General features: G+C 36.3%; 1 protein-coding gene across 7 annotated transcripts in view; it reads left to right on the top strand.

Moving 5' to 3' along the window:
• Positions 1–26,017, top strand: part of CNTLN (centlein) — a 195,718-nt gene that overhangs the window by 130,077 nt on the left and 39,624 nt on the right. For 6 of the 7 annotated variants that reach the window (XR_008463858.1, XM_054186070.1, XM_054186071.1 and 3 more), the window contains 3 exons: positions 3,954–4,128; positions 7,051–7,144; positions 7,793–8,016. Coding sequence is in view for 6 of the 7 variants with exons in the window: in XM_054186070.1 (XP_054042045.1) it covers positions 3,954–4,128; positions 7,051–7,144; positions 7,793–8,016 (493 nt within the window). In the remaining variant the exon portion in view is untranslated. The remainder of the gene's footprint in view (positions 1–3,953; positions 4,129–7,050; positions 7,145–7,792; positions 8,017–26,017) is intronic. The other variant, XM_054186075.1, reaches the window with a different exon arrangement.

Raw genomic sequence — 26,017 nt, 5'->3', positions numbered from 1 at the left:
TGTCTAACCACTCTTTCTGTGAAGAATTTTCTCCTAATGTCCAGCCTAAACCTACCCTGCTGCAGCTTGAAGCCATTCCCTCTTGTTCTATCACTAATTACCTGTGAGAAGAGACCAGCACCAACCTCTCTACAATGTCCTTTCAAGTAGTTGTAGAGAGTGATGAGGTCTCCCCTCAGCCTCCTCTTCCTCAAACTAAACAGTCCCAGCTCCTTCAATCACTCCTCATAAGATTTATTCTCCAGGCCCTTCACCAGCTTTGTTGCCCTCCTCTGCACTCGCTCCAGCACCTCGATATGTCTCTCGTATTGAGGTGCCCAAAACTGGACACAGTACTTAAGGTGTGGCCTCACCAGTGCTGAGTACAGGGGGACAATCACCTCCCTCCTTCTGCTGGTCACGCTATTTCTAATACAAGCCAGGATGGCATTGGCTTTCTTGGCCACCTGGGCACAGTGCTGGCTCATGTTCAGCTGCTTGTCAATTAGAACCCCCAGGTCCTTTTCTGCCAGGCAGCTCTCCAGCCACATTTCCCCAAGACTGTAGCGATGCATGGGGTTGTTGCGGCCCAAGTGCAGGACCTGGCACTTGGCCTTGTTGAAGCTCATACCGTTAGCAGTGGCCCATCGGTCCAATCTATCCAAGTCTCCCTATCCTCATGCAGATCAACACTCCCACTTAGCTTCGTGTCATCTGCAAACTTGCTGATGATACGCTCTATGGCCTTATCAAGGTCATCAATAAAGATGCTAAACAGAAATGGTCCCAACACTGAGCCCTGAGGAACACCACTTGTGACCGGCCGCCAGCTGGATTTAACTCCATTGACCACCATTCTTTGGGACCACCCACCCAGCCAGTGCTTGATCCAGCAGATCATATGCTCATCCAGGCCATGAGCCGCCAGTTTTTCCATGAGAATTCTATGAGGAACAATGTCAAATGCTTTTCGAAAGTCTAGGTAGACTATGTCCACAGCCTTTCCCTCATCCAATAATTGGGTCATCTTGTCATAGAAGAAGATCAGGTTCGTCAGGCAGGACCTGCCTTTCATAAGCCCGTGCTGACTAGGCCTGATCCCTTGCTTGTCCATTATATGACTTGTAATGGCACTCAAGATGATCTGCTCCGTGAACTTCCCTGGTACCGAGGTCAGACTGACAGGCCAATAGTTTCCCGGATCCTCCTTTCTGCCTTTTTTGTAGATGGGTGCTACATATGCTACCCTCCAGCCCATTGGGACCTCCCCAGTTAGCCGTGACTTCAGGTAGATAATGGAAAGTGGCTTGGCGAGCACGTCTGCCAACTCTTTCAGCACTCTTGGATGTAACCCATCCGGTCCCATAGACTTGTGCGCATCCAAGCGGTGCAGCAGGTCACTGATCACGTCCTCTTTCATTGTGATGACCTCGTCCAGCTTCTCCTCCTTGTCTCCTAGCTCATGAGGCTGGGTGCCCAGGGAACAGCTAGTTCCACTGCTAAAGACTGAGGCAAAGTAGACATTGAGCACCTCAGCCTTTTCCTCATCCTTTGTGACTATGTTTCCCTCTGCATCCAATAAGGGAGGGAGATTTTCCCTAATCCTCCTTTTGTTGTTAATGAATTTATAGAGACATTTTTTGTTATCCTTAACAGCTGTAGCTAGGTTGAGCTCTAGGTGCGCTTTGGCTGTCTTGATTTTCTCCCTGCATAGCTTCGCTATATCCTTATAGTCTTCATGAGAGACCTGCCCCTCTTCCAAATGTCATAGACTCTCCTTTTGTTCATGAGGTCCAGCCAAAGATTCCTATTTAGCCCGGCCGGTCTCCTTCCCCACCTACTTGTTTTTCGGCACACGGGGACAGCCTCCTCCTGTGCTTTTAAGACTTCTCTTCTGAAGTATGTCCATCCTTCCTGGGCTCCTGTGTCCTTCAGGGAAGCCTCCCAAGGGATTTTGTCTAGCAGTCTTCTGAACGGGTCAGAGTTTGCCCTCTGGAAGTCTCCTTGTTGCCCCAAGAATCAGAAATTCGATCATCTCATGATCACTGTGCCCTAGACGGCCACCGACCTTTGCTTTCCCCAAAAGTTCTTCCCTGTTGACAAGAAGGAGGTCCAGGAGGGCACCTTCCCTCATCGTCTCACATACCAGCTGTGTGAGGAAGTTATCTTCCACACATTCCAGGAACCTCCTGGATTGTTCCCTCTCTGCTGGGTTGTATTCCCAGCAGATATCCGGGAGGTTAAAGTCCCCCACAAGAACAACAGCAAGTGACCACGAGATATCCCCCAGCTGCTTACAGAAATCTTCATCCGCCTCACTGCTTTGGTTGGGAGGTCTATAGCAGACTCCCACAGCGATAACAGATTTATTGGCCCTTAACCTAATCCAAACACTCTCCACCCCATCATCAGTATACTTGATTTCCAAGCTCTCATAGCGTTCTCTAACATACAGGGCCACTCCACCGCCTCTCCTTTCCTGTCTGTCCCTCCTGAAGATCTTGTAGCCATCGATTGTGGCACTCCAGTCGTGTGAGGCATCTCACCACGTTTCTGTGATAGCCACTATGTCGTAGTTCCTGATGCATCATGGCTTCAAGCTCCCCCTGTTTGTTGCACATACTGTGTGCATTGGTATAGATGCACTTCAGATGGGCTAACGATTCCTACACCTTTTTGTGAGTGTGGGCCCCGTTTCCTACCAGACCCCTCTCAGGTGCTTCCGAGATTTCTAAACGTCTGTCCCTTCTCTCAAGTGAAATGGCAGAGCGAGAGCCCTCACTAGTCCACCATCCTTCAAGCCCTGGCATGCCTCCCTTGGGTTTATTCCTGACGGGCCCAGTTATTTCCCCTTCCCCCCTCATATCTAGCTTAAAGCCCTGTCAATGAGCCTTGCTAACTCCTGCCCCAGAATTCTTTTCCCCTTCTGGGACAGGTGCATCCCACCTGCCACCAGTTGGTCAGGTGACTCATATAGCAGCCTACGATCAAAAAACCCAAAGCCCTGCCAATGACACCAGTCCCAGAGCCACAAGTTGACCTGTTGCCTCTTCCTGTTAATTTCCTCATTTGTGATAGCCACTGAAGGGATAGAGGTGAATACAACTTGTGTTCCTGATCCCTTAAGCCGCTGTCCCAAGGCTCTAAAATCTCTTTTAATCGATTTTGGGCTCCTTCTACCCACTTCATCACTACCCACCTGAAATACTAAGAGGATAGCTGCTGATGGTATAGAAAATGATATATCCAAGACTTCATCTATTAAGATAGACTTCACTGAATATCGGAAAACAAATTACAATCTGGGGCAAGGCAGTGAAAAACTGGAAATCAAGGCCACGTTGTGTGCAAGTTTAAGGAAAATTTTGAAGTAGATGAAAGTGTAAGGTCCAGTTTCTCTGCCAGGCAGGCAATTTCAGTAGAACTACCAAGCTTACAGAATTTAAATGCACTCCAAAGGGGTGCTAGACAGAGATTTCACTGAAGTGTGATTTCTGAGTTTGTCTCAGTCAACACTACAAATAAAGTTCAATTGAAACAAAATGTTATTGAGTGAAGTATTGTGCATCTGTTTCTTTTGTTATCAAATGTGAAAATGAAGGAAAGTAGAAACACAGTATATCTTTGTGAGCCATTCACAGACTAGAAGTACTATCAAGTATTTTTTCATGTATATCAGTTTTGTAGACTGTAACAAAAGCTGTCATTTAAGAAGCAGTTAAAGTCTCAGACCTCTGTGCATTGTAGAGTGAGATTCCATTTGACAGAGTAGAACTTGATAAGACAATTTCAGAGATTTTTGCTTTATCATATTTGTAAACGTCTGTTGAATAAGTCAATTTAGTACTTTTTGGATTTTATATTAGTTTCTCTTCTTTCTTGCCTGTGTTATTTTCTATGTGCTCAAACACTAAGTATTTGGAACTTTTAATGTTTAGCTTTGTTTGTTTGTTTTCCTGAATGTGCTGTTTTAGTGACTCTGAAATACCAGCTTCTGAAAGTTTGGAAGCAGTGATTATGAAGACAGTGCAAAAGATTGATCCACTGCCAGAGAGAAGTAAACAACAGGGAAAAAAACACATACAAGATGGTCAAAAGCCTTGCAACATTGTTAATTTAGAAGGCAAAAACCAGCAGTATAATAAAAAGGTATATAATAGAACTTGTTTTGTTATCCTGTGCAGAGTGTTGAAGTTTGATAGTATTATAATTCGCCTCTTAATTAATGTGATTCTTGTTGTAAACTGAAAAGAAAATCTGCTTCAAGATATTCAATGGGTATTTTAATAGTCAGTTAGAATATTTGCTGAACAATTAGTCTGCAAAAGCATTTGGAGGGAGTGTCAGGAGTGCAAAAGCGGATTAAAAAATTGTAAAGCTGCTGTAAGCTAGTCCTGCTGTCTCACAGTCCAGACAAAGAATGCCACAGACATCCCATTAAACTGTCTCTCGATCAGAAAAGCCGTACAGAACGGGGTGATGTAGCTCATAACAAGGAAACAGCAACATCCCCTTCTCCCCTCTAGCAAAATGAGGTGCTGACTAATCAAGCATGGAGACCTCTCAGTTTGTTTTGTGTGCGCAGAAAGAGTTGTCTCCATCTTGGAAAGAAGCTTTTGGCTCTATCACTATTCAGGAGATTCTATCTAGAGAAAAGTGTGCTTTTAGCTTCTTCTTAGCCCGTTTACATTCATTGTCTGGGATTTGAACCCCTTGTCTTATTCCTAACATCTATATGCTGTTTTCTCGTAGAAGAGGGCCAGCTGGTTGTTTCCCAGGTGTTTAGAGACTCCATACAATCTGTAACAGATGACTCATTTTTTGACTTTTGAACAGTGTCTAATATTTTTTCCCTCCTGTGTTTGCCCAAATAAGTCACTTCGTGGAATTTAAAACACAAGCAGATATTGTTGTTTCTTAGTTCAAGAAACAGAATACTGAAACACTTGAGTAACTTGCTGCTGTTAAAAACTAGTTTGAAATTCTGTTCTGTATGGTGATATAATAAAGAGTTTGAAAGCAGATTATATTTTCTTAAGTCTCCAAAATTTTACGAATACAAACTCTCTAGTTTCTTTATATATTCTTGATTGTGTGTTTCCATCAAGAGATCTGTTTTCCTGGCAGAAAAGCTGCAGAATTCTGCAACCATCTGCTGGTATAGAATACACAATATGAGGAGGTACAAATGATATATGTGAAAATCTGACGTAGCATGCCACTCCCATTATCTCCTGCTACTCTTAAGTGAGGATATACAAGGCAGGAAATCCAGGAGGCTGTGGTCTCTCTTCTTGGTAGAGCAGACACAGCCTTACCTCTCCTGTTTGCTCATATTGCATTTAGTTGCTGTTGCTACTGGAAAAGACAAACACAGATATATTCTGATACATGTATGTAACAGACTGGTGGACTTGGAGCATACACAAGAGCCCTAAGCAGTTGACTATGCTTCAGCAGAAGTCTCCTGTTGCAGGAAAAGTGCTTGAAAACGTGGTTTGTGACTACAGAAGATAGCATTGCAAAAACGTTTAGTATTGACAATTGGGAACACTAGTTTGAACAGAAATCTTAAATCCTTTCTGAGGATTTAAGGACACTCCCTCTAGTCACGTTATTCTCATCCAAAGAGAGCCTAGAGAAATCTCCTAAGTCCTGAGCTATGCCTGGGGTTGGAGATGAAATGGTTTATGACACAAAGACTTTCTCAGTTTTGCCTCATGTGGAATAAATATATAATACCTTGTGCAGTATCAGGAGAGTTATTGGCACTCTCTTACAACTCATACATTTATCAAGAGCTGTGTCCCAGAGTGGAGATCTCCATCTTTTTGCTGCAGGCATGGATCGTTTGCTCATCATCTATTCAGCTCTCTGTAACATATAATCACTATTTCAAACTAGCATCGTTCATCCAATTATATGTCTTCAGTGTTTGTAGCATCTGCTGGTCATACTGATAGGGATTTAGACGTGGAATAAAATAATTAAGAGACTACTTGAAGAAGACAGACCGACAAGAGCTTGACCTCCTTTGTTTTCCTTTGCTTTGGTTTTAGTCTGAAAAGTTGTCACTTAACATTTCTTTTCTTTTTTTTCTAGCATATCCTATTTCCCTGTCCTTCAAATTGTGTAGTGATTGTACAAATCTAGAATTCATGGATGAGCTGTCCTACAATGTCAGTAGATAGTTAGTATTTAGCAGTTAGTAGATAATCTGTTGCTGTTTACTCTTTTAAATTCGATGAACAGATATTTGATTTATGAGTATTTCCAGAAATATTTTGCATGATATCACATAGAAATTGCAAACTGAAGGCTTCAAAAATTGCATAAATGTTGCAGAATTCCAGAACAAAAGTATTTGAAAATACTGAGCATTTAAGATCCAGGGAAATAGTACTTTGATTTTGGAGTAAGCCATGCTGTGACTGTATTCATTATACATATTGCAAGCAGCATTCTTCTCCAGCCTGTGCTTCTGTCATTGAACATTCGATAGGTTCTGGAAATAGCTGATTTTTCAAACAGTTATTTAAAAGGCATGCAGCAGACTTGGTGTTAAACTTTGTAAAAACACAGGGATTTTATTTGCATGTTCATATATATATTCATACATCTTCCAGTTACTGCTCATTGTCTAACTTGATCTTTCTTCTTTTGAACTGACTGCTATTCCTTTTTATTTTCACTTGAGTATCTTGAAAAATAAGATATTGCAGCTTTCAAGTAATACACACCATCCTTTTTTCCCTAAAAGTAAATTCATATGTTATCTTAAAAAAATAGAGTAGGCATTAACAGACATTTCATTTTTCTCTGGGATGCTTTGGAAAGGGTTATGATTTACCAGTTCATTATTTCTTCTACATTTGATGGGATAGGCAGAAATTTGTACTTTTCACTGCCTGGTGTTGTAAGACTGATTTTCAAATTAAAATTCATTAGAATTTTGTGTATTATTCAAAGTAATTTTTGTTGTTTCACTTCAAAATGGAAAATGTAGGAGTATTGTGGTTGGTGTGCCATAAATTAAGAGTTGCTAGCTTTGTGCTTCTGTTTTTTATTTAGGGCCATTCACAGAATAAAGACCTAGAAAAGTTACATTCCAAGAAGAGGAAGATCTGCTGTCTCATAACATCTTATCCATCAGTTCTAAGCAAAGGTAGGAATATTATACCTTTTTGGCAGCTACATAAGTCAGATTGACAAAGCATTCCTGCTTGATATTCTAAAACATCTTCTGTATTACACAAACCCACTTATATGCTGTTGCAGGATTTGCTTTTTTAAATTTGCGTGAATATATTTTCAAAGATTTAGCTCTTTATTTTAAAGTGAAATTGCCATATAAGAAGTGACTATCAAACAGCATCTTTTCACACAGTTAAAATATACTTCATTTTTACTAAGTCCTGCCTATTGAATCTGATGACTAAAATAATGCTCTTCGCTACCTGTTGCTCTTGTTTGTCCCTTGTAGCCAACACAGCCAATGTAAAAAAATGAACTGTATTTTGGCTTAGACCTTAAAAAAAACTTGTTAACAAGACACTGAAGCCATTATTTCCAGTAATACCAATTAGGAACTTGAGCCACCTTTAATTTCCAAGTCTTTGTTGAGGTTGTAGTGTTGGCACTTCAGAAAAAGAGCAACATAGAGCACTTACAGGTTAACTGAATTAATTTAGGAGTTTGCTTGCTGACAAATATTTTAGAGGCTAGAACAGTGTTTTGAAGGGCCAAAGAAAAACGAGAAATCATCTAATTTGTGATGATCTGTCAGTTTAGTAACATGCCATTTTATGTTTAGTGAACGGAACAAAAAGGAGAAATATCATTGTCCAGAAACCGGGCTACTCTGTTACTCTACTGCAGGAAAGAATTAAGTCATTGCAGCAGCAGATAGCTGTTTTACAGGATGAAAAAAAGACAGCAGTGTCTTCTGTGAAGGGATTTAAAGAAACCAATGAAAAACTAACAACTCAGCTACATTTGGCTGATCAGAAACTTCAAACCAGTAAACTGACTATAGAGGTAAAGTACTTTTCATTATGGTGTTTTACAATATTAAGCTTAATTCTATTGTAATTTTGTGAAATTTTGGTAACATTGATTTTTGTCTTTTAATCTGTTATGTTCAAAATTATGAAATGTTATTATTAGCATGCTTTATATGAGATTGTGAATCAGTTATTATGTACAAATGATACTGAGGCCTGATTTACTGTTATATCAACCCAATTCATTAGTCTTTCTGAAAAAGAAGTAGTCTTCATGCTGACATTTTACCTGCATTCAAATGGGTGAGGGAAGTTTCACTTTTAGGCTGTGATCCGAGAACTTTCCTGAGAATCTAGTCAGTCCACATGAACTAGCACCCATTCCTTTGTGAAGAACAGGCACTTTTAGAGAAACCAGCTTTCTCCATATGCCCCAAGAGTGGAGTGCTCAGGCAGCTGGAGTTCTCTTCCAAAGGGGACTAAAACCAGTTCCATATCTATTTAATCCTATCTCTCTCTGTGAGGGTGGAAAGTTAGAGAGCAAGATTCATGAAAATAGGGACTAGTAAACTATTTGGTTAACAGCCCCAAAAATGCCAGCTTTCTTCTCTACTTCAGTCTTCATTCCTACTTAATCCTTTCCCATAGTATTACTCCTTTCTGGTTTTCCCCATTCTCATTTATATATATGTATTTTGTGTTAATCTATATGCAGCTCCTCAGCTGGAATTCTTTTCTATTCATACTGTAGTGATTGGTCTGCCCTTTATAGAGCTGAATCAACAAACACTTTTGCAGTAATTGTCTCCTGTTGGTCACACACACATCCTGCTTCCAGAATTATAGTGCTACAACAGATGGACTTGCTGGAAGGAGGCAGACATTAAAAAAGAAATCAAATCCCCTCCCCCTCAAACTTCTCTGCATTTCTGTCTTTGCACAGAAGGCAGAAGCAGTTTCAGGAGCAGCACTTTTCTCTTTCTTAGGGCTGGGGAACTGCTAATTTCTAGAGGAGGGAAAACCTCATTTCTGTTACTCGTTTTGCATAACTATATATATGTAATGAATTGTTCAAAAAGAGTTTCCAAGGTCATTGGAACCAATGGAGATCTGCCTATCTCACAAACAGTATCATAATGTAAAGTTTCATGGACAGTATAAACTTCACAGAGAGTTATATGTGTAATTTAGGTAAAATATTCTGCTTGCTCAGACATCTTCATGATTTGCCTTCCTAGATGACTACACCTTAGGTGTTCGTAGGAGAGCAATGTGAGAAATAAAGTAAAAAAGGCCATTATCAGTAAACTTAAAAGAAAAAAAAAAAGGCAAAATTTTTGTCAAGATAACACTGCTGTAATGTAAAAGACTGACTAAAAGAAAAATAGCATGGTCTTAAAACCAAACCAGTTTTCTTCCACTCAGTTGTTCTGGAAGGTTTTAAAAGGAAAAAAAAAAAAAAAAAGAATGGTCACTGGTCTATTTAAAGGGTGGTGCATTCTAAGCAAAAATAAATAAATGGCGTTGCAGGTACTCAAGGAAAAATCTTTATTAGGCATGCACATTTTTTTCCTTCTCAGCAACCAATTCAAATTCCCTTTCTTACAACTAATTACTCTTCAGGTGCCATACTAGTGCTACCAAGTGGGAAATTTAAAGCAGAGGCTTGGGCTACTTGCCAAGTGAAAATTAAGGAGGTAAAGAACCTACACAGTCACTGCAGGGTACATGCATGTTTTAGAGAGAAAAGCATGATTCAGACGGATAAAGAACATATTTCTGTGGGGGTTTTGTGTGTTTTTTGTAAGAAATACTGTATATAAGTGAGTTTTAAAATATCGCAAGTGAAATGACATTTCTTAAAATTTTTTTTTTTTCACTAGCAAGAGCACTGTTGTCATTGTTTCTTCTTAATGTTTCTGTTACTTTAGATTTTAGAATTTTCTTGCATAGGTATGTAAAAAAGAAGTGAACAAACCATGAAAAACTAAAAGACTGAGGCTTTCTCTGGATTCAGGGAGTCTCTTAAATACTTCAAGAGTGTCAAAAATGTGAAAATAAGCTTCCATATGTAATCATAAAGTTCTGATTAATTTTATATTAACGGTGAGCTTGTGATGCTGGGCTAAGGTAAGTATAGCATTCTAGCAACTGCAAACATTAGCATTATGGCTTGGATGAGATACCATGTTACCTGATTTTAGCTAAGAAAATAAAGTCATTAGCAGACAAGATGTTTCTGCAGTTAGTCCTTCATTACAATCCCCAAGGAATCTAGTGCTAGAAGATTGATTTTGGACTTACAATTTAAATGTTCCAGATGTTTATTTTTAGACAGATTTTACAGTTCATACAACCTAAGGACTGTCTGGCGTCTGTTGATTTTCACAATGCACGTACATATATGGGTTTGTGTATTTTTCTTGAAGATCCACACTGACATGTATGTATGAATATATTTATCTGCCTTCTTGTAGGAGTTCAGAATGCTGGATTCAAGTTCTTTTTTTGCTCGACCTTATAAACTCTTTGCAGTAATGTAGATTTCTTGCTTTTTTTTTTTCTGCAAAAGCAATTCTTTTCATATTTCTGCAAAAATGACCCTAAAGTGACTGCACATGTGAGAATCAAAGCTTGCATTCTCCAAGGATTCACATTGCGTCAAGACTGTCTGTACAGAAGTACAGTAGTTACATTTTGCTATCAGTGTATAGAAATAACAGCTGGAGCTGATACTTGATGTAGAAGTGAAGTGATTTAGCATTTCCTTTGTCTCTTAGAAAAATGTCTGAAAATAATTATTGAAAAAATCCAAGAAATTTTTTTCCCTAAGATTTATTCCCCCCTCTACTCATTTATGTCACTAAGTGACCGCTTATAAGAAGAGTGTATTTATTACATACAGGACAGTAATTATAATTAGTTTTATGCAGCAGGTATCATTCTTGTTGCGGAAGAACAATAATTGAATAAGAAGAATTAAAATCATGAACAGGTTAAGTCATTAGTGCTTATCTTATTCATGTCAAGGCCACTCACAGGTCCACTGATCAAAAGTACCGTAGGATCTTTTGCATCAATTCTCCAGTGTTTCTCAGGTGATGTCACAGGAAAAGCTGTATTTCTTAATGCAATGCCATAGGCATTTGCAAAGTGCCTGTGTAAATTGACTTCAGCAGGAAACCTGAATCTCAGAGAATGGGAACAAGTCAACTAGACAAATGCTGACAGATCCTTTGAAGAGGATAATGTGACGGTTTAAGTAAAGTTTTGCCTATGCATTCCTGCAGACATGTACCTACCTTTTTTTTCTTTAGAACCCTGTGCACATTTTAGCTGTAACTCAGCCTAGGATTTTTTTTCTGATAACATTTTAAAAATCTCTCCAAACTTTATTTTAGCCATTCAGTTTTCAATTTTCTTTGAATTTTAAGGGAACTTTTTTTCCCTGAGCTCACACTGTGCTTTTAGAATACAATTTCCTTGCCAAAACTTTGTTTATCTAGTGGATTATCTCAAGCATAGAAAGGTATGAGCATGAAAAGCAGAAGAGTAAAGGACTAGAGAAAACTTTTTATTCTTTAAAGGTTTTTTGTGACTTTCTCTTCATATTCTCTTTTTTTCATATTCTCTCTATTTTTTACTGCACAATCTATCAGAGAACAGCTCAGAATTCAGAGTTGCATCTGCAAATTCAGCATCACAGCTTCACTCTTATGGTACCCAAGTATGAGCAAACCAAGTAATGTAGCATTATTCAGTTACACTGAAACAAAGAAGAAACTGATGATGAACTTAGATGCATTGTAAATTACTGACTTAACTGTTACTCACAAGAAGATCTCACTTTCACTCTGTTTTTCATTAAGGGATTTTTCACTTTTTATAAATGTATTATTATTTACACAACAATTTTTGTATACCTATGGTTTCCTTAAAGTAAATTTTAGGAATAAGCTTGAAATTATAAACTGAATGCTGTTTATAATTACCCTGCAGTAAGCTAAAACTGCTTTTGGAACTTCCTTACTTTTGTTCATTACAGCAAATGTATAATTGTTTTGACAGTTTTTGGGAGCTTTCTGCATAAATATCGTCCAGTTAGAAATTCTTATATACATACCCAATTGTTTTGTCCCCGAACACTTTTACAGGTGTCCTGGTTTTATCTTTTTTTGACTCTTCTTTCATAGAAATACTCCAGAGCATTTTGATTTTTTTTATTAAGTTCATAAGAACACTTCTACATTCAGTGTTTTTCCTCTGGTAGCATGAAAAGATTTTTCATTATGTAAATCAGATAATACTAATCATAAATATCTCAGTGATAAAGTTTTATTAAAGGTTTTAGACGGATTAAAATTTGGAAGAGTTTAAGTTAAGCATAAATGGTAATTTTTAAAGATAAACTGTGCAAGAGATTGTTACTACATCAATAGTATATGCAGGAATTCTGACTTTCATATACAGAAGTAGTAAAAAAAATAAATTAAAAACAGAGCTGCTGTAATGACCTTATATTTTAATAGATAAAAAATAATCTAACAAGAATTCAATTTGTTTCTGCTCTGTTCAGCAATGTCTCTTTCCATTCTTACAGGGCACATTTAAGCCTGGAACATCTTACTTGTATCTATCTTAAAGATAAAAAAGTTAAATGTGCCCTATTTAACACTTTTGCTAAACTCAGCACAAAATCGTTTCTGCAACCATCCACGCTTGACACAGAGTGTAATGAAACAATCAAAGAAATGTCTGTTCCCAAAAACATCAGGAGAAATGTGATTTTGCCCCCCTCTCCTTCTTCGGAAGCATACAGATTGTCCCTTCCTATACTGCTTTGGATAAGAGTAGTCTTGGTTAATTTGGAGGAGCTGTAATCTTTGGGCACAATGTTCAAATAGAAGTAAAGACAGTTTCTGAAAAATATTTAAAAATCAAACCAGGAAATTTTCTATTCTGTTTTTTCTTAACAGGCAGCAGGAGTGAAAAGGTAAACCAGAAGGGATAAAAGTATGATAAAGGATATACTGCCTGACCTTTCCAGAGTTTGCAAATACAATCTAAGACAGCAGAACTTATCTAATAATTGAACTAAACTATGTACCAGTATGAGACTGACGTCTTCTCAAAATTTGATTGGGTGTACATTTCTTCTGAGGTCACAGTGCTGTGGTCATTTTGTATGCATGCCTTGAAGACACTTCTTTGCAGGCACAGTAGATAATTCAAACTGCAAAACACACCCCCAGTCTAGGTATTCTTGAGAGAAAGCCATTCTTCCTTGACTCACCACAGCGTTCCAGACCTGAACAGCAAAATTATCTGTAGGTAGGAAAAATTGTCTGTAGTGTATTTCAAACTTAAATTTTACGGAATTTAAGTTCAGTTTCTGGGCCCTCCCTGTAGTTTTTGAAGGCTTTTAGTTGATAATATTGAGAAGAATAGATTCTGATATATTGTAGTTTTATTAGAGCTTTGCTGACCTTAATAAATTGAAAATTAGTCTATGACGTCACGCTTATAAAGGCTGGAAACAGAGGTAGACAATGCTCTGTGAGCATTTTTGTTTTCCAGGCAGAATTTTTGTTAGTCCAAAATTCTGCCTGGAATGAAACATGATCAGATAATTAAACATGTTTCTTCAAACTTTTTGGTTACTAAATGGGGAAATGTCTGTGTAATTTTTCCTCTGGTAAGCTACTGTTTCAGCATTGCTGCTGACATAAAAAAGTTCTGGAATTTCTATTTTCTAGTCTGTCAGATAAGTTGACTTGGAAATAAAATCAAGAATTGCCAAATGGTAAACGTGAAAGTAACTGCTCTTTTAAAATGCATCTACTCCAAAATTTTTTTTTATTGATTTATTTATTTTTATAGTTTGCTGCATTGAAAACTTAGAGCATCCTAAAGTCAGTTCCATTAACAGAACTACACTGTAAAATATATTTATTGTGAAACTGTGCTGTCATTACAAAACAAAAATAAAGAAAAATACCTTTTACATTTATATTGATCTCTGAAGAAAAATTACAATAGACCTGTTGAATTATTGATGAACAACAGTTGAAGTACATTGCATGTAGGAAATGAGTCTCATTCATAAATTAAAGAGAACAGTTGGCATGAACTAGAACTGTAAGAGTTGTATTATATTGCCATCAAAATGAAATAACTTAGAGATAGGTAAATTCTGGAAAAATATATTATAAAGAAAAAATTATGGAGGCTATGTGAAGTTCATAGAATATACTTACAATCAATACGATTTGTATTGCTGTATCATGTAGAAATCCCAAAATATATACTTCCATATTAAAAGAGAGAACCTGTATCACAAGGATTAGCATGTTCTTGTAGTGCTTACACATATGTATAAACATATCTAATATATCTGTATCTCATAGTATAATACAGTAGAAGAATATACTTGTACATGTATTACAGTCAACACTGGAAGATATCATCCTGTAATTTTTCCTTTATGTATTTCATGTGATATGTAGCTTATTTTTCTTGACACTCTGTGATCTGATCATACTTTTCTTGCTAAATCTTTTTATTAGACAAGAAATAGAACTCAGTTCGTAGGTTTTTTCCCCAAAAATTTCCTGAATAAGATACTATTTGAGACCTGGAAAAGCTCAACAAATACTGTCATAATAGGATTTCCTTTTGTGCTCACAGGAATGTCTTCATCTGAATTCAGTGTGATCTGCTCATTTAATTAAAGCTAAGAATAAAGCTGGACTGGGCTCTTGAACCTTCTCTGCTATATAAAGTTCTGTGTATAATACCTGGTTTTGTCAGATAGTATTTATTCACTCTCAAATCTTACCCCAACAAATCCATTGATTTCAGAATAATTATTCATATGTAGACAAGAGATTATATTTCAGATCTGGCAATCTGATTTCTCATAGATTGTTATAGAAAACCAGTTTGGGTTGCAATTGGATCAGTACTCTTAGGCTTGTTCACTTCAGTGGTCCATTCATTATTCATTATTAGTAACTTCCAGTATTAACTATGAAAGTGATTTATTAGCCACTTTATGCGTATGCTTATTTCCACTGAATTCAATGAAATTTCAAGACCTCCTGGGTATGGTGGTATAAACAAGTTTTATTGTCTCTAGTCTTGAATATAGACCTCTCTATGGTGAGAGGTTCTTCTGTGTTTTTAACTTACAGGGAAGGAATTACAATAGAGGATGTAGCTGCATAATTTTTCTAATATTGTATGATTTAGTATTTTGATAGACTATGCAATAACACCTCTGTGTACCATTCTATGTAGGTGCTACTAAAATTCGAGAAATAGGTGCTTTGGGTTTCCGTCAGCCATATAGTCTAGCTTGTAAGTTTGAATTCTCTCCCCTTGTTTGCACTAGTCTATTTCATGATGGATTTTTACCTAACAGTATCTCTTATCTCTCATTCCTGGCCTAGGTAAAGGTTTTCCTGATTATGTTCTTATGAAAAGTTTTCAAGATTCATGAGAATTGGTGAAATACTTTTGCATTCCTTTATATTGTGAATGTTCAGTGAGTTGAATCTCATGCACTCTCCTAATGCATCCCTTTACCTTACTTCCCTTTCCTTTGCTCCTATCCTAATTATTAAATAAATTTCACACATTGTGAAGTTAGGGAACATAAGATTGTTGGAGGAGAGTGCTCAGTATTGTTAACAAGGTAGATGCATGTAACAGGTGAATCAGTAAGGGACCATTTTGCTTATTTGAGGAGTTTGATTTCCTGGGAAGTTGAAGGAACAGGGTCACGGGATTGCAGAAATGGCTCTATGACCTGAAAGTATCTAGGAGTCTTGTAAACACATCCACTCATTTTTGTTGTGTGCCCCTGTGCAACAGTGATTGCTTGTATTAAGATGTACATAGGAGATTAAATTCCAAAAATTATCTTCATGATTGGTTTTACTTAGTATTTGGATTGGAGCTAAGCACTGACACATGGAACACAGTGTAGACTCAATGTCTCAATTCATGCCTTAAGGTTAAATTGGTGCATATAAGTACCACTTAATCATTTTCACTAGCTCAGAATCTCACGTACCATGAAATTAATTTTTCAGTTGATCCCTCACATGAATGATAACATTATTTTTTTCCCCAAGATAATGGTTTACACCTTACACATCTATTCTATTTGGATATACTATGAAATATATGACAGTCTTTTTGCTGTTTGTTTTAGAGGTAAAATCTTTCAATCATTTTTTAAAAATTAGTGGCAATGTAAAAAATCCAAGCCAGTGCAAGAGGATATCTTCAGTCATTGACAGCTATTCTAAGCTTTCAATCATCCACCAGAGGCTGATTGAAAAGTATAGATCATTATGACCTCACAGTGTTTTTAATGAGGAAATCATTGCATCATAATGAAAACCAATACATTGCTCAAGTTCATGTTGAGCGAGGCTGAATGGCTGTCTCCTGGGAACCAGGGACTCTGAAGAAAAATGAGCATCCTAGTAGGTAATGAGCTGAGCGTGAACTCCCATTGCCATTGTGAAAAACACAAGTGCAGTCCTTGAATGTATAAACTGGAGGCTGTACAATAGGAGCAGAGAGAATGTGTTTTCTTTCACTTGGTATGATTTGACTGCTCCTAGAATACTCTATGTAGCTCTAATACCCGGAATCCAAGAAAGAGATCGATGGAAGTAAAAAGCATTTGAAGAAGACTTATGAGAAGGATTTGAAAATATACCATTCTGGAGAACAATTTGAAGTTTTTAGGGAGGAGGTTAAAAGGTAACTCAAGTTTAAATATCTAAGAAAAAGAAATTTGCTTCTAGAGTACTCAGTCAGCCTAGCAAAGAAAGTTCGAAAAAAAGATTCAAGGACACAGAACTGAAAAAAGGTAGACTCATACCAGATATGAGGTCTATAATTTTTATGTGACTGTAATTGACCATTGTCAAGTGGAGTCAGAGAACTGCTGTGATGTTGGACAACTAATCTAAAAAGGAAGAATTAGAGAGAAATCAACTGCTTGTGGTTAGCAGTGGGCAGAGTCTTTCTGAAGGGAATAAAAAAATGTCTGTTCTGTAGGAAGTATGAAAAAAATAGACAGGAAGAGTGAGGATACATTTAATGATGTGAGCTGAATTAATGAAAAGAACTAACAGGAAGATATGTTCTCAACTTCAGTAACACTGTTCATTTATCTGAAGAACTGATGGAAGAAATGCATGTACTTCATAGAGCAGAGCTGAGCAACGGTGTTTTTGTGATGAAACCCAGAATGTATTTAATAGTGCTGTGGAGAAGAGATGTAAACATGGATGGTAAATTTAAGAAACATCAAACCAATGTTTTATAAGTGTCTAACTGGAGCCAAGGAGGAGTGTTACAGTGCTGTTCACACACACATCAGGTTATAAAAGAAGAAATTCTGAGGCAGAGGAAGAAGCCATCACCACTCAAGACATACAAATATAGAGTCAAGGCACAGGGAAAATGCATAATGAAACGAAGGGAGTTACTCAAAGGAAATGAGTTTTCCACAATGTGCAACAGGAACATTAAAAGAGAATTAGTCTTTAGCAGAAGAAATGCAAAGCGAAGCAAAAATAGCTTTTGTGGGGTAATGTACATAGAATTTAGGATTACATTTGATCTGGTACAGCCCTTTAGAGTTGCTGATTGCAGAGCTGAGAGAAGACTAGAGCTCTTTAATTTAGGTAGTGCATAGCTTTGTAAGGAAAATTCAGAAAAGAAAAGGATAAATAACGATTTTTTAATATTTCTTTCATATTCTTTTGTCTACCTGTACAGTTGAGTGTAAGGAAATAGTTTTTTAGTGAGGTAGTCATGCAATATTTAAAGGAGAAAGCTTTTCATTTTAATTGGGGGCATAGAGACAGAGTAATTGTTTTTGAGTCAAAATCTTGACAAAGGACTCAAGTTGAAGTACTTTAATAAAAGCTTCCAAAAAATAAATATACTTATTTTTCAAAGTATTGTTTGCAATAGAAACTTTGGCATGAAAAAAAGAAAACTAAATTTACTATGAGAACCAAGTGAGGGAAAGACATTCTGATAGTTACTTCAGTCAAAAATCTACAGGTGCTGCATTTACTTGAAGATACAAATTTTACAAGCTCTGTCACTAAAAAGATAATCATGAGGAGAGGTAGAGTAGAGGACATATATTTCCATTGTTTACCTATGAAAGCCTATATTGAAGCCTGAAACTACAGGTAGTATATGATGATTTACAGTCTCAAGACCTCTGCTTTGAGTAGTTTTGCTGAAGAAAAGAAAATTTTTCTGATGTTCTATGTTTTCAATGAACGTAATTTTGATAAGAAGGCATTACTATAGCTTAGACTGCATGTTATTGCAGCCCACTGTCATACATATTATTGTGTACCATTCAAAAGGTACTTGCATTTTATAGTAAATTCCTCAAAATAGTATGAATATTGTCCTGACTGTGTTTTTATTTTTCTGTCAAGAACTGTAAAATTTTAGTCTGGTTTCTACTATTCAGATGCTGCTTTATGATATTTGTTCTTACTTTTCATAAGAAAGAGTTAAAAATTCTTTATATATAAACCAATGCATATTTTCTTATTTACATACGCTCACTGTGTGTCTCTAGACTTGTCGTTACACTGGTAGCTTTTGTAGCAGACATCCTGTATGGGGTATTCAGTTTATATATGTCAGATCCTCAAGGGCCATGGCTTTTGCCAGATGAAGCACTTTTGATTTTGAGGCTGATGAAACACAGTGCTATTATTGATCTGTGCATGACACAGCCTGTCTCTCTGCTGGCAGAGTGTAGCAACATTTATCCAGGAATTTGTGAAATGTCACTCGGATCATGTTCATAAGGTAAACTGTGCAAAAAACAGGATCCAAGCTGAGAATCCGTGAGGAATTGGACGTGACTCTCTCGTTCCTTCGTCCTGTCTTCTAGGTCAACCAAATGGTATTTGTTAAAGCAATGTCTGTGGTTTGTATTAGGTGTTGAAGAAAGTATGATTATCACTAGGAACACACTGTACAATATAGTCATAGGGTTGTTTTACTCACTTTTTTAGGTCACTTCAGAGAACAATATTTTAAGTCAGTGAAAGTGATCTAAACATTGCAAATCTATAATTTCTGTTCTGATGGTTCCTGTATAGCTCCAACCAGGAAACTGCTTATATTTTCTAAAGAATGTAATTATTTTTGCTTCACTTTGCCTTTAGAGATGTGTGACAATACATTAGCCATTAATATCTCAGGAAGCAATAGTGGTCAGAAAGGGTATGTGCCTGTTTTTACACATAAAACTGCCAAAATACTGGTATTTACATATTTTTGTTCATTTTAAATTATGATTGAAAAAGGCTGTGCATTTTTGTTAGTATCAAAAGCATGTCATCAAAAGCATGTAAAAAAATAATGAAAACTAAGGTAAATAATAAAAAAGCAAGCTTCCATATACTATCTATCTATTTATAAAGGGTTAAATATGACTTTTCCAGATACTTTTTGTAAGTATTGTTTCAGCAATAGACTGGCTATTATCAGCAAATGGGTGTTCCACCTTGTCATTAAAAAAAAAATTGTTTCAAAGTGTAAAAAGACACAAAAAGCTGCAATTATTTATTTTCATTTTCTGTTTCTAAAATGCTTATAACAGTAACAATTTGAAAGTCACCCATGAAGGAAAAAAATAACTATCATGATACTTACCAACACTTTTCAATTTTAAACATTAAAATCTTTAGAAAAGTCTCTAGATCATTTGATTTAAAAATCATTTACTAGTTAAGGCAAGAAGAAACAAGTTTTATTGAAGTTAAAGGTTTGAGTTTGGCTATCTTGGGTTTTTTTCCGGAAATATAACAAGGATTTACTTTTATTTCTGTAAGGTAATTTCTGTAGTTTAAATTCACCAAGACCAAATCAAGATTTAAATGAAATATGACTTTTGAATGACCACTGAAATGCACTTAGTCTCTACTTTTAAAATGTTTTTCCCACATTTGTACATAAAAATGTAGTAAAGGGGGAAGAGTTTTTGTTGTTCATGAAAAGGGGGAAGAGTTTTTGTTGTTCATGAAAATATATTTGCATACATGATGCATATATTTTTACACGTTATCCCTCCATTTACGAGATTGGTATGTGTGAGATGCAAACTCACAAGTTGTGAAAAAAGCCAAAATTGCAGTTGGTTGGTTTGGGGATTTTTTGGCTTGTGGATATGTGTTTTTATTTTGCAAAGGTCCACAGTTTGGACAAATACCAGTGTCTGTTTCTCAGGAACATGAAGATGGTATTTCATAGCATGAAGGCCACTTGCTTGTCAAATCTACTGCTCTTCATAGTAGAACAATTGCCAGCTTGTCAGGCATTATTTCTTAAACAGAATTTCACAAAAGATGTTTATTTTGCAACTTAGTAGTGTCAAGTGTACAAGTGAAATCTTGTATCTTGTTTTGGGCACCATACACAAAATACACATATTGGAAGAAAGGAACAAAAATTCTAAGAAGTTTTGAACATGTTAACTATGAGAAGAGATTGAAAGAGTGTAATTAATGAAATCTATAAATTGATAACTCAATGGTAAAGACTGAAGGAGTGTAATAGCCACCTTCCAATGTGTAAAAGATTATTTAAATGGGCTAGTAGTAAGTTTGTGCTTCCATCTACTTTAAGGAGAATAGATTTAATTTTTCAAGAAAGATAATTCAAATATAAGGCAAATTTTCTCTCTGAGGGCGCTGAAGAACTGCAGAAGGCTGTCAGGACAATCCTCTCTGTAGTTAAACCAAAATTTTCAGCAATAATCTACTTATACTCTTTTGCACATGTGCTAAATTTAATGTATTCTTGACATCATTACCAGTCTTTCTCTTGTAGCAATTAGGTTTTTTGTCCTCATTCTCAAATAGAAGGACTTTTTTAGGTAACTAGCATAGGAAAATGTCTTAATAGTGAAGAGTTTCAACAGTGGAGCTAACAGCTAGTTCTTACAAACAAGGTCCTCCTTGGACACCAAATTCTCCTTTTCCCCCATGCAGCTTTTTACTCTTTGGTTTCTAGTAAGGTGTATCAATGACCAGAAAGCAGGACAGGATCAACAGCTCCTACTTCTTGTACTTACAGGAACAATGTCAGAAAGAAACATAATTGGTCCTAGAGTTCTTTTAAACACCTTCAGATTTCAGAATGGGAATCTTCTCTTTCACCAGTTCAGCACTGTTAGGTTTTCTGCTGAGCACCCATTTCCTGTGTTATACCCTATTTTCTCACCCATTCCACACTGAAATTTCATTGTCTAGTTTATTGCACAAAGGGAATTGTCATTTTTGTTAGAGCTCGCATGTTACTCCAGCTTTCTCATTCCCTCAATCCCTTGTTTAGGTTTGTATGTTCAAAGTTAATGCTGGAGCTCTGTTGTCCTGGCTAGGCCTTTTCACTACAGGAGGAAAATGCAGAAGACACATCCGTAGCCAGGAGTACAAACCAGAAGAGTACAGCCATTCTCATCACTTTACCAAGGAAGATGCATGAGCATTCAGACTGGTTTTTTTTTTTTCGGTCTTTCTAGGCATAAAGGAATATGAGTCAAGAACTAAGGCATCTTCAACAACAGTAGAAAAGGACTGTGTTACAATTAAGACTACTTCTGTGACAAAAAAAATGGTATCTGGGAGCTACACCTAAGTTTCCTTTTTAAAAATGGTTATCTACAGCATTTCCTCCTTGGGCTTGTCCCCATTTTTCTCTGCCTTAAATCCCAGTTGTTGAAGACAATGAGTGCTTGCTCACAAGATTCTTTATCATCCCTACAGAAGTCAGACACTTATTCTCCTTGTAACCCTACAGGAACAGTTTTTATGTTTTTGAAGCCATGTTTGTTTGCTTGAAGTGCCTGGAGCAGGTCCAGAGGAGGGCGATGAAGCTGGTGAGGGGTCTGGAGAATAAGTCTTATGAGGAGCAGCTGAGGGAGCTGGGGTTTTTTAGCCTGGAGAAAAGGAGGCTGAGGGGAGACCTTATTACCCTCTACAACTGCCTAAAAGGAGGTTGTAGAGAGGTGGGGGTCGGTCTCTTCTCCCAATTAACAAGTGATAGGACAAGAGGAAACAGTCTCAGGTTGGGCCAGGGGAAGTTTAGACTGGATATTAGGAAAAATATTTACACTGAAAGGGTTATTAAGGATTGGAACAGGCTGCCTGGGGAAGTGGTTGAGGCACCATCCCTGGAGGTATTTAAAAGACGGGTAGACGTAGTGCTTAATGATACGGTTTAGTGATGGTTTTTGTCAGAGATATGTTGATGGTTGGACTCAATGATCCAAAAGGTCCCTTCCAACCTAGGCAATTCTGTGATTCTATGATTCTGTGATTCAGTTACTGCTAGAGGAGGTGCTTCCTTACACTTTCTTGCACTTCCTTACTAATGCTTCGCACCATCTGATTTGTTCTCCTAAAGTTTCATTGGCAATTAATGAGGTAATCGTGGACTGTTCCCATAGCTTGTGTCATGTTCAGGTTTATTTTTGCATCACTCCAGGCTGCCTAATGCGACAAAAGCTTCAGTTTCTTTCTCAGCAATGGAGACTGTATGACTAGCCATAGCATGTCTCACAAGATTCACAGGCACTGGAAAAGGATTTACTCTTTGGTGGCTGAACTGGTCTGCCTGTTCATTCTGTTCATTCATAGATTCAAATGTGGTCCTTAGGGTATTATGTACACCAGAGAGAAATGTGTGACTTTGTCTCTATAGTCTTATCCCAGTGAAGTAAGCAGAAGAGAATGAGGGAAGTATTAAGAGGCAACAGCCATCGGTCTGGCTCGAGGTGGGACATTGAATTGCAGGGATTAGGCACAACTACAATGTTGTCCTCAAACTGTTCATGTACGTGAAAATAATTAATTGCCCAAATGAGCCATAATATTGATGATAATCATGACAAAGGGAAAGTATACTTTGTTTTATATGTTAAGCTGAAAACATGTATTTTTCTTGTGATGGTCTCTTCAGCTATTTAATATGTAATGTAAGGAGTACTTTACCCTAAACTGTTCATTTATGCTTGTAATTTTAGCAAGGGTTCCAATGATAACATAAATTACAAATTAAAGATAAGACTGTGGGGGTTCATTTATGATAATCTAGGGATGAATTACCACTTTAATTTATATGCAATACATGGTAGTGGTAATTTTTAAATGTAATTCGTGATTTTGAAAAATATCCCTGTCTTCGCATCCTCCCAACAATGTCTGTCATCAGCTTCCTCATACCTCTCAGAATTGGCTAGCAATATGCCTTTATTTTCTTATATAGAAATGTAAATAGCACATTAATATTTGTACAGTATCACCTTTATGTGACTAGAAAAATTCCAGGTTTTTTACCTTTTTTTTCCCTGTAACTCTCTGTTGTGTATTTTTATTTTCCTCCTGCTCTGTGAGAACATTGAACTTTTCCAGTAATTAAATTTGTTAATACAGTTTACACATAAAATGTTTTTCTTTTACACAGCTGTCTACATAAAAAAATCAAAAAAGCTTCTGAGGACATTTTTTTCAGCTTTTATTGATAGCTGAAGCAGTTACAAATGAGATGTTTAAGTAATTGTATGAAATTAAATATAGAGCTATCTTTATAAATTTTCTTCCTTGAATATTGCAATCCACTTCTTAGAATAACTTTGATGTACATATTTTTTAGTAATTTTTACGTCAAAATACTTATATCACTTCCTCAAACCTTTGTATCTTTTAGACGTGTTTTATGTAAGTTGACAGAAAATGGTCTTTAACAGTTGAAATTTAAGCAAATGAAAACAATATATAGAGAGGAGGCCAGAGTATGGGAGATGGTGCAGCTTTCCCTACAAACACAGAATTCCTGCCCACTTATATTTGCGATGCAGAAGTATTTCAATAGAAAATGGTTCACTCTCTAAAACAGATGGAAATGAGGAGAGGTTAAATTAATATTTCACCATTCTTTCAGCTGTTTTGTTTCTTTCTTGCTTATATATTCTTTTAAAAATAATTTTAATTTTTAAAGATATAAAGCTATATGCTTTGGAAATAAGCAGGTAAATCAAAAGAAAGTTTAAAAACAGTCTTTAAAATAGCATTTTCATTTTGGTTTCTCTCTATTTTATGTGAGCTATACGGAAAACAGATGGAAGCATTATTAATTTTTTCCCCCAATGAGTTTTAGTGCAGCATATTTGTATGTGTTATCTGAAACATATGAATACTTAGTATTGCTGCTGTTAAATTTGTAATGAGTTGTAGGGATTGTGAAATTCCCTGACTGGCTCTCATGCAAGTAGTTCATTTGCAGTGCTTAGATGTGTTAAGATTAAGCAGGGGGAATATGGCAAGCGCTATCCCTGACCCTAGCTGAAAAATTCAAATTTCTAGCTTTATGAGTTTGCCCCAACTCTCGTGTTTGGAGAAAATCAGATAAATACTGTGTACCCTTGCAAAAAATCTTGCAGCAAAACCCGGTCCTAACTATAAAAGATTCCATGGATTCCATGCCTTATATTGAAAATTCTCTAGTAAGTACAAAGGCGTGGAAATCTTGGGGCAAATTTTATGCATCAGATCTAAGTGTTTGCTTGTTTATAGCAATACTTAATATGCACAGGCATGTTAGGCGTTGGAATACCCAAGTCAACTTGTATTTGTTTAAATAGCAATGGTGGGTACATGGAAACATTGGTTTTGGACTTCAGCCACATCTTCACAACTGGCTTGCTATAACATTCAGATATTTTCAAGTGGGATGAAATGTTGAGAAATGTCTCTAGTTATATTTTCATTTTTAATTGTAGTAAAACTTATTTTAATGTACCGTGTTGTATCCATGTAGATATTAATACTTAAAATAAGTTAAACTAAGTGTGTGATATATAGTATAATATACTGTAATCTTAAATACTTTTCTTTTACAGAAATATTAATTTTTTAAGTTCTGTGATTTTTATCTGCAAATGTTAAGGCCTTATAGGTAAGGTCCCATAAATCTGTATATTCTGGCAGTTTGCATCTCCACGTTGGAAACTCAATCCCTACAAACATTAAAGCCATAGTTCTGAACATATAATTGATCATAATGAAACTACTTATGTAAGTAATGTTACATACATGGTTAATAGTTCTTATATTCCTTTGTAATTTGCAAGGACAGATGGAGTGCTGCATCTGCTTTAGTACGAAAGCAAGATAGTGTTCTTAATATGTACAGAAATTAGGCATGGGATACAGCAATATTTACTCATACAGAGACATGAAATAAAAGTGATAGAAAATGCAAGTTAAAATAGAATCACTTCAGGTCAAACCCCTTATCTTTGATTGGTGTTAGCATTATACAGATTACATGTTTCAGAAGCATTTTCATCTTATTAAAAATTTGTTTACCTATATTATTACTATTTTTTTCTTAATTTCTGTAATTTATTTGAAAAATTGGTGTCACAGCAGATGATTTCTTCGAGCATTGACCCCAGAATATATTACTCCAGTTCATTTATACATGAGGGTTTGTGTATTTCTGTAGAATAGATATATGTGTTCTTGTCTTGATCTATGTGGTATCATCATTCTTTAAAAAAACAAACAAATGACAAAACAAACCAAAATATAAAATGGACCTATCTGCTCTGATTTTATGGATTTTATTTTATTATTATTTCATAAGATGCCTTACCCAGATCCAATGTTGTAATACTAGACTTTTATAAATTGTAGAATAAATGTAGGTATAAATTAGCTATAGAATAGCTGAATTAAAATTACAAGTAAAACATTTGTTTTAATCGCCTTTTATAATGATGATAGTAAATAGTAAGTAATAGCCTTTTATAAATGATGATTACTCTGATCAGTACTAGTGCATGATTAAGAAGACATTCAAAGACTTTGATAAGAGTCGCGGCTAGTGATTACAACTGTGTTTCCAATGATAGCTGAATTTATAGTTTGTATGTGTGAAAAGGCCCTTCTGTAGATAACAGTGTA

This window comes from Rissa tridactyla, chromosome Z (genome assembly GCF_028500815.1).
Source record: "Rissa tridactyla isolate bRisTri1 chromosome Z, bRisTri1.patW.cur.20221130, whole genome shotgun sequence".
In the NCBI taxonomy this organism is placed as follows: domain Eukaryota; kingdom Metazoa; phylum Chordata; class Aves; order Charadriiformes; family Laridae; genus Rissa; species Rissa tridactyla.
This window is presented reverse-complemented; position numbering and strand designations above follow the sequence as displayed.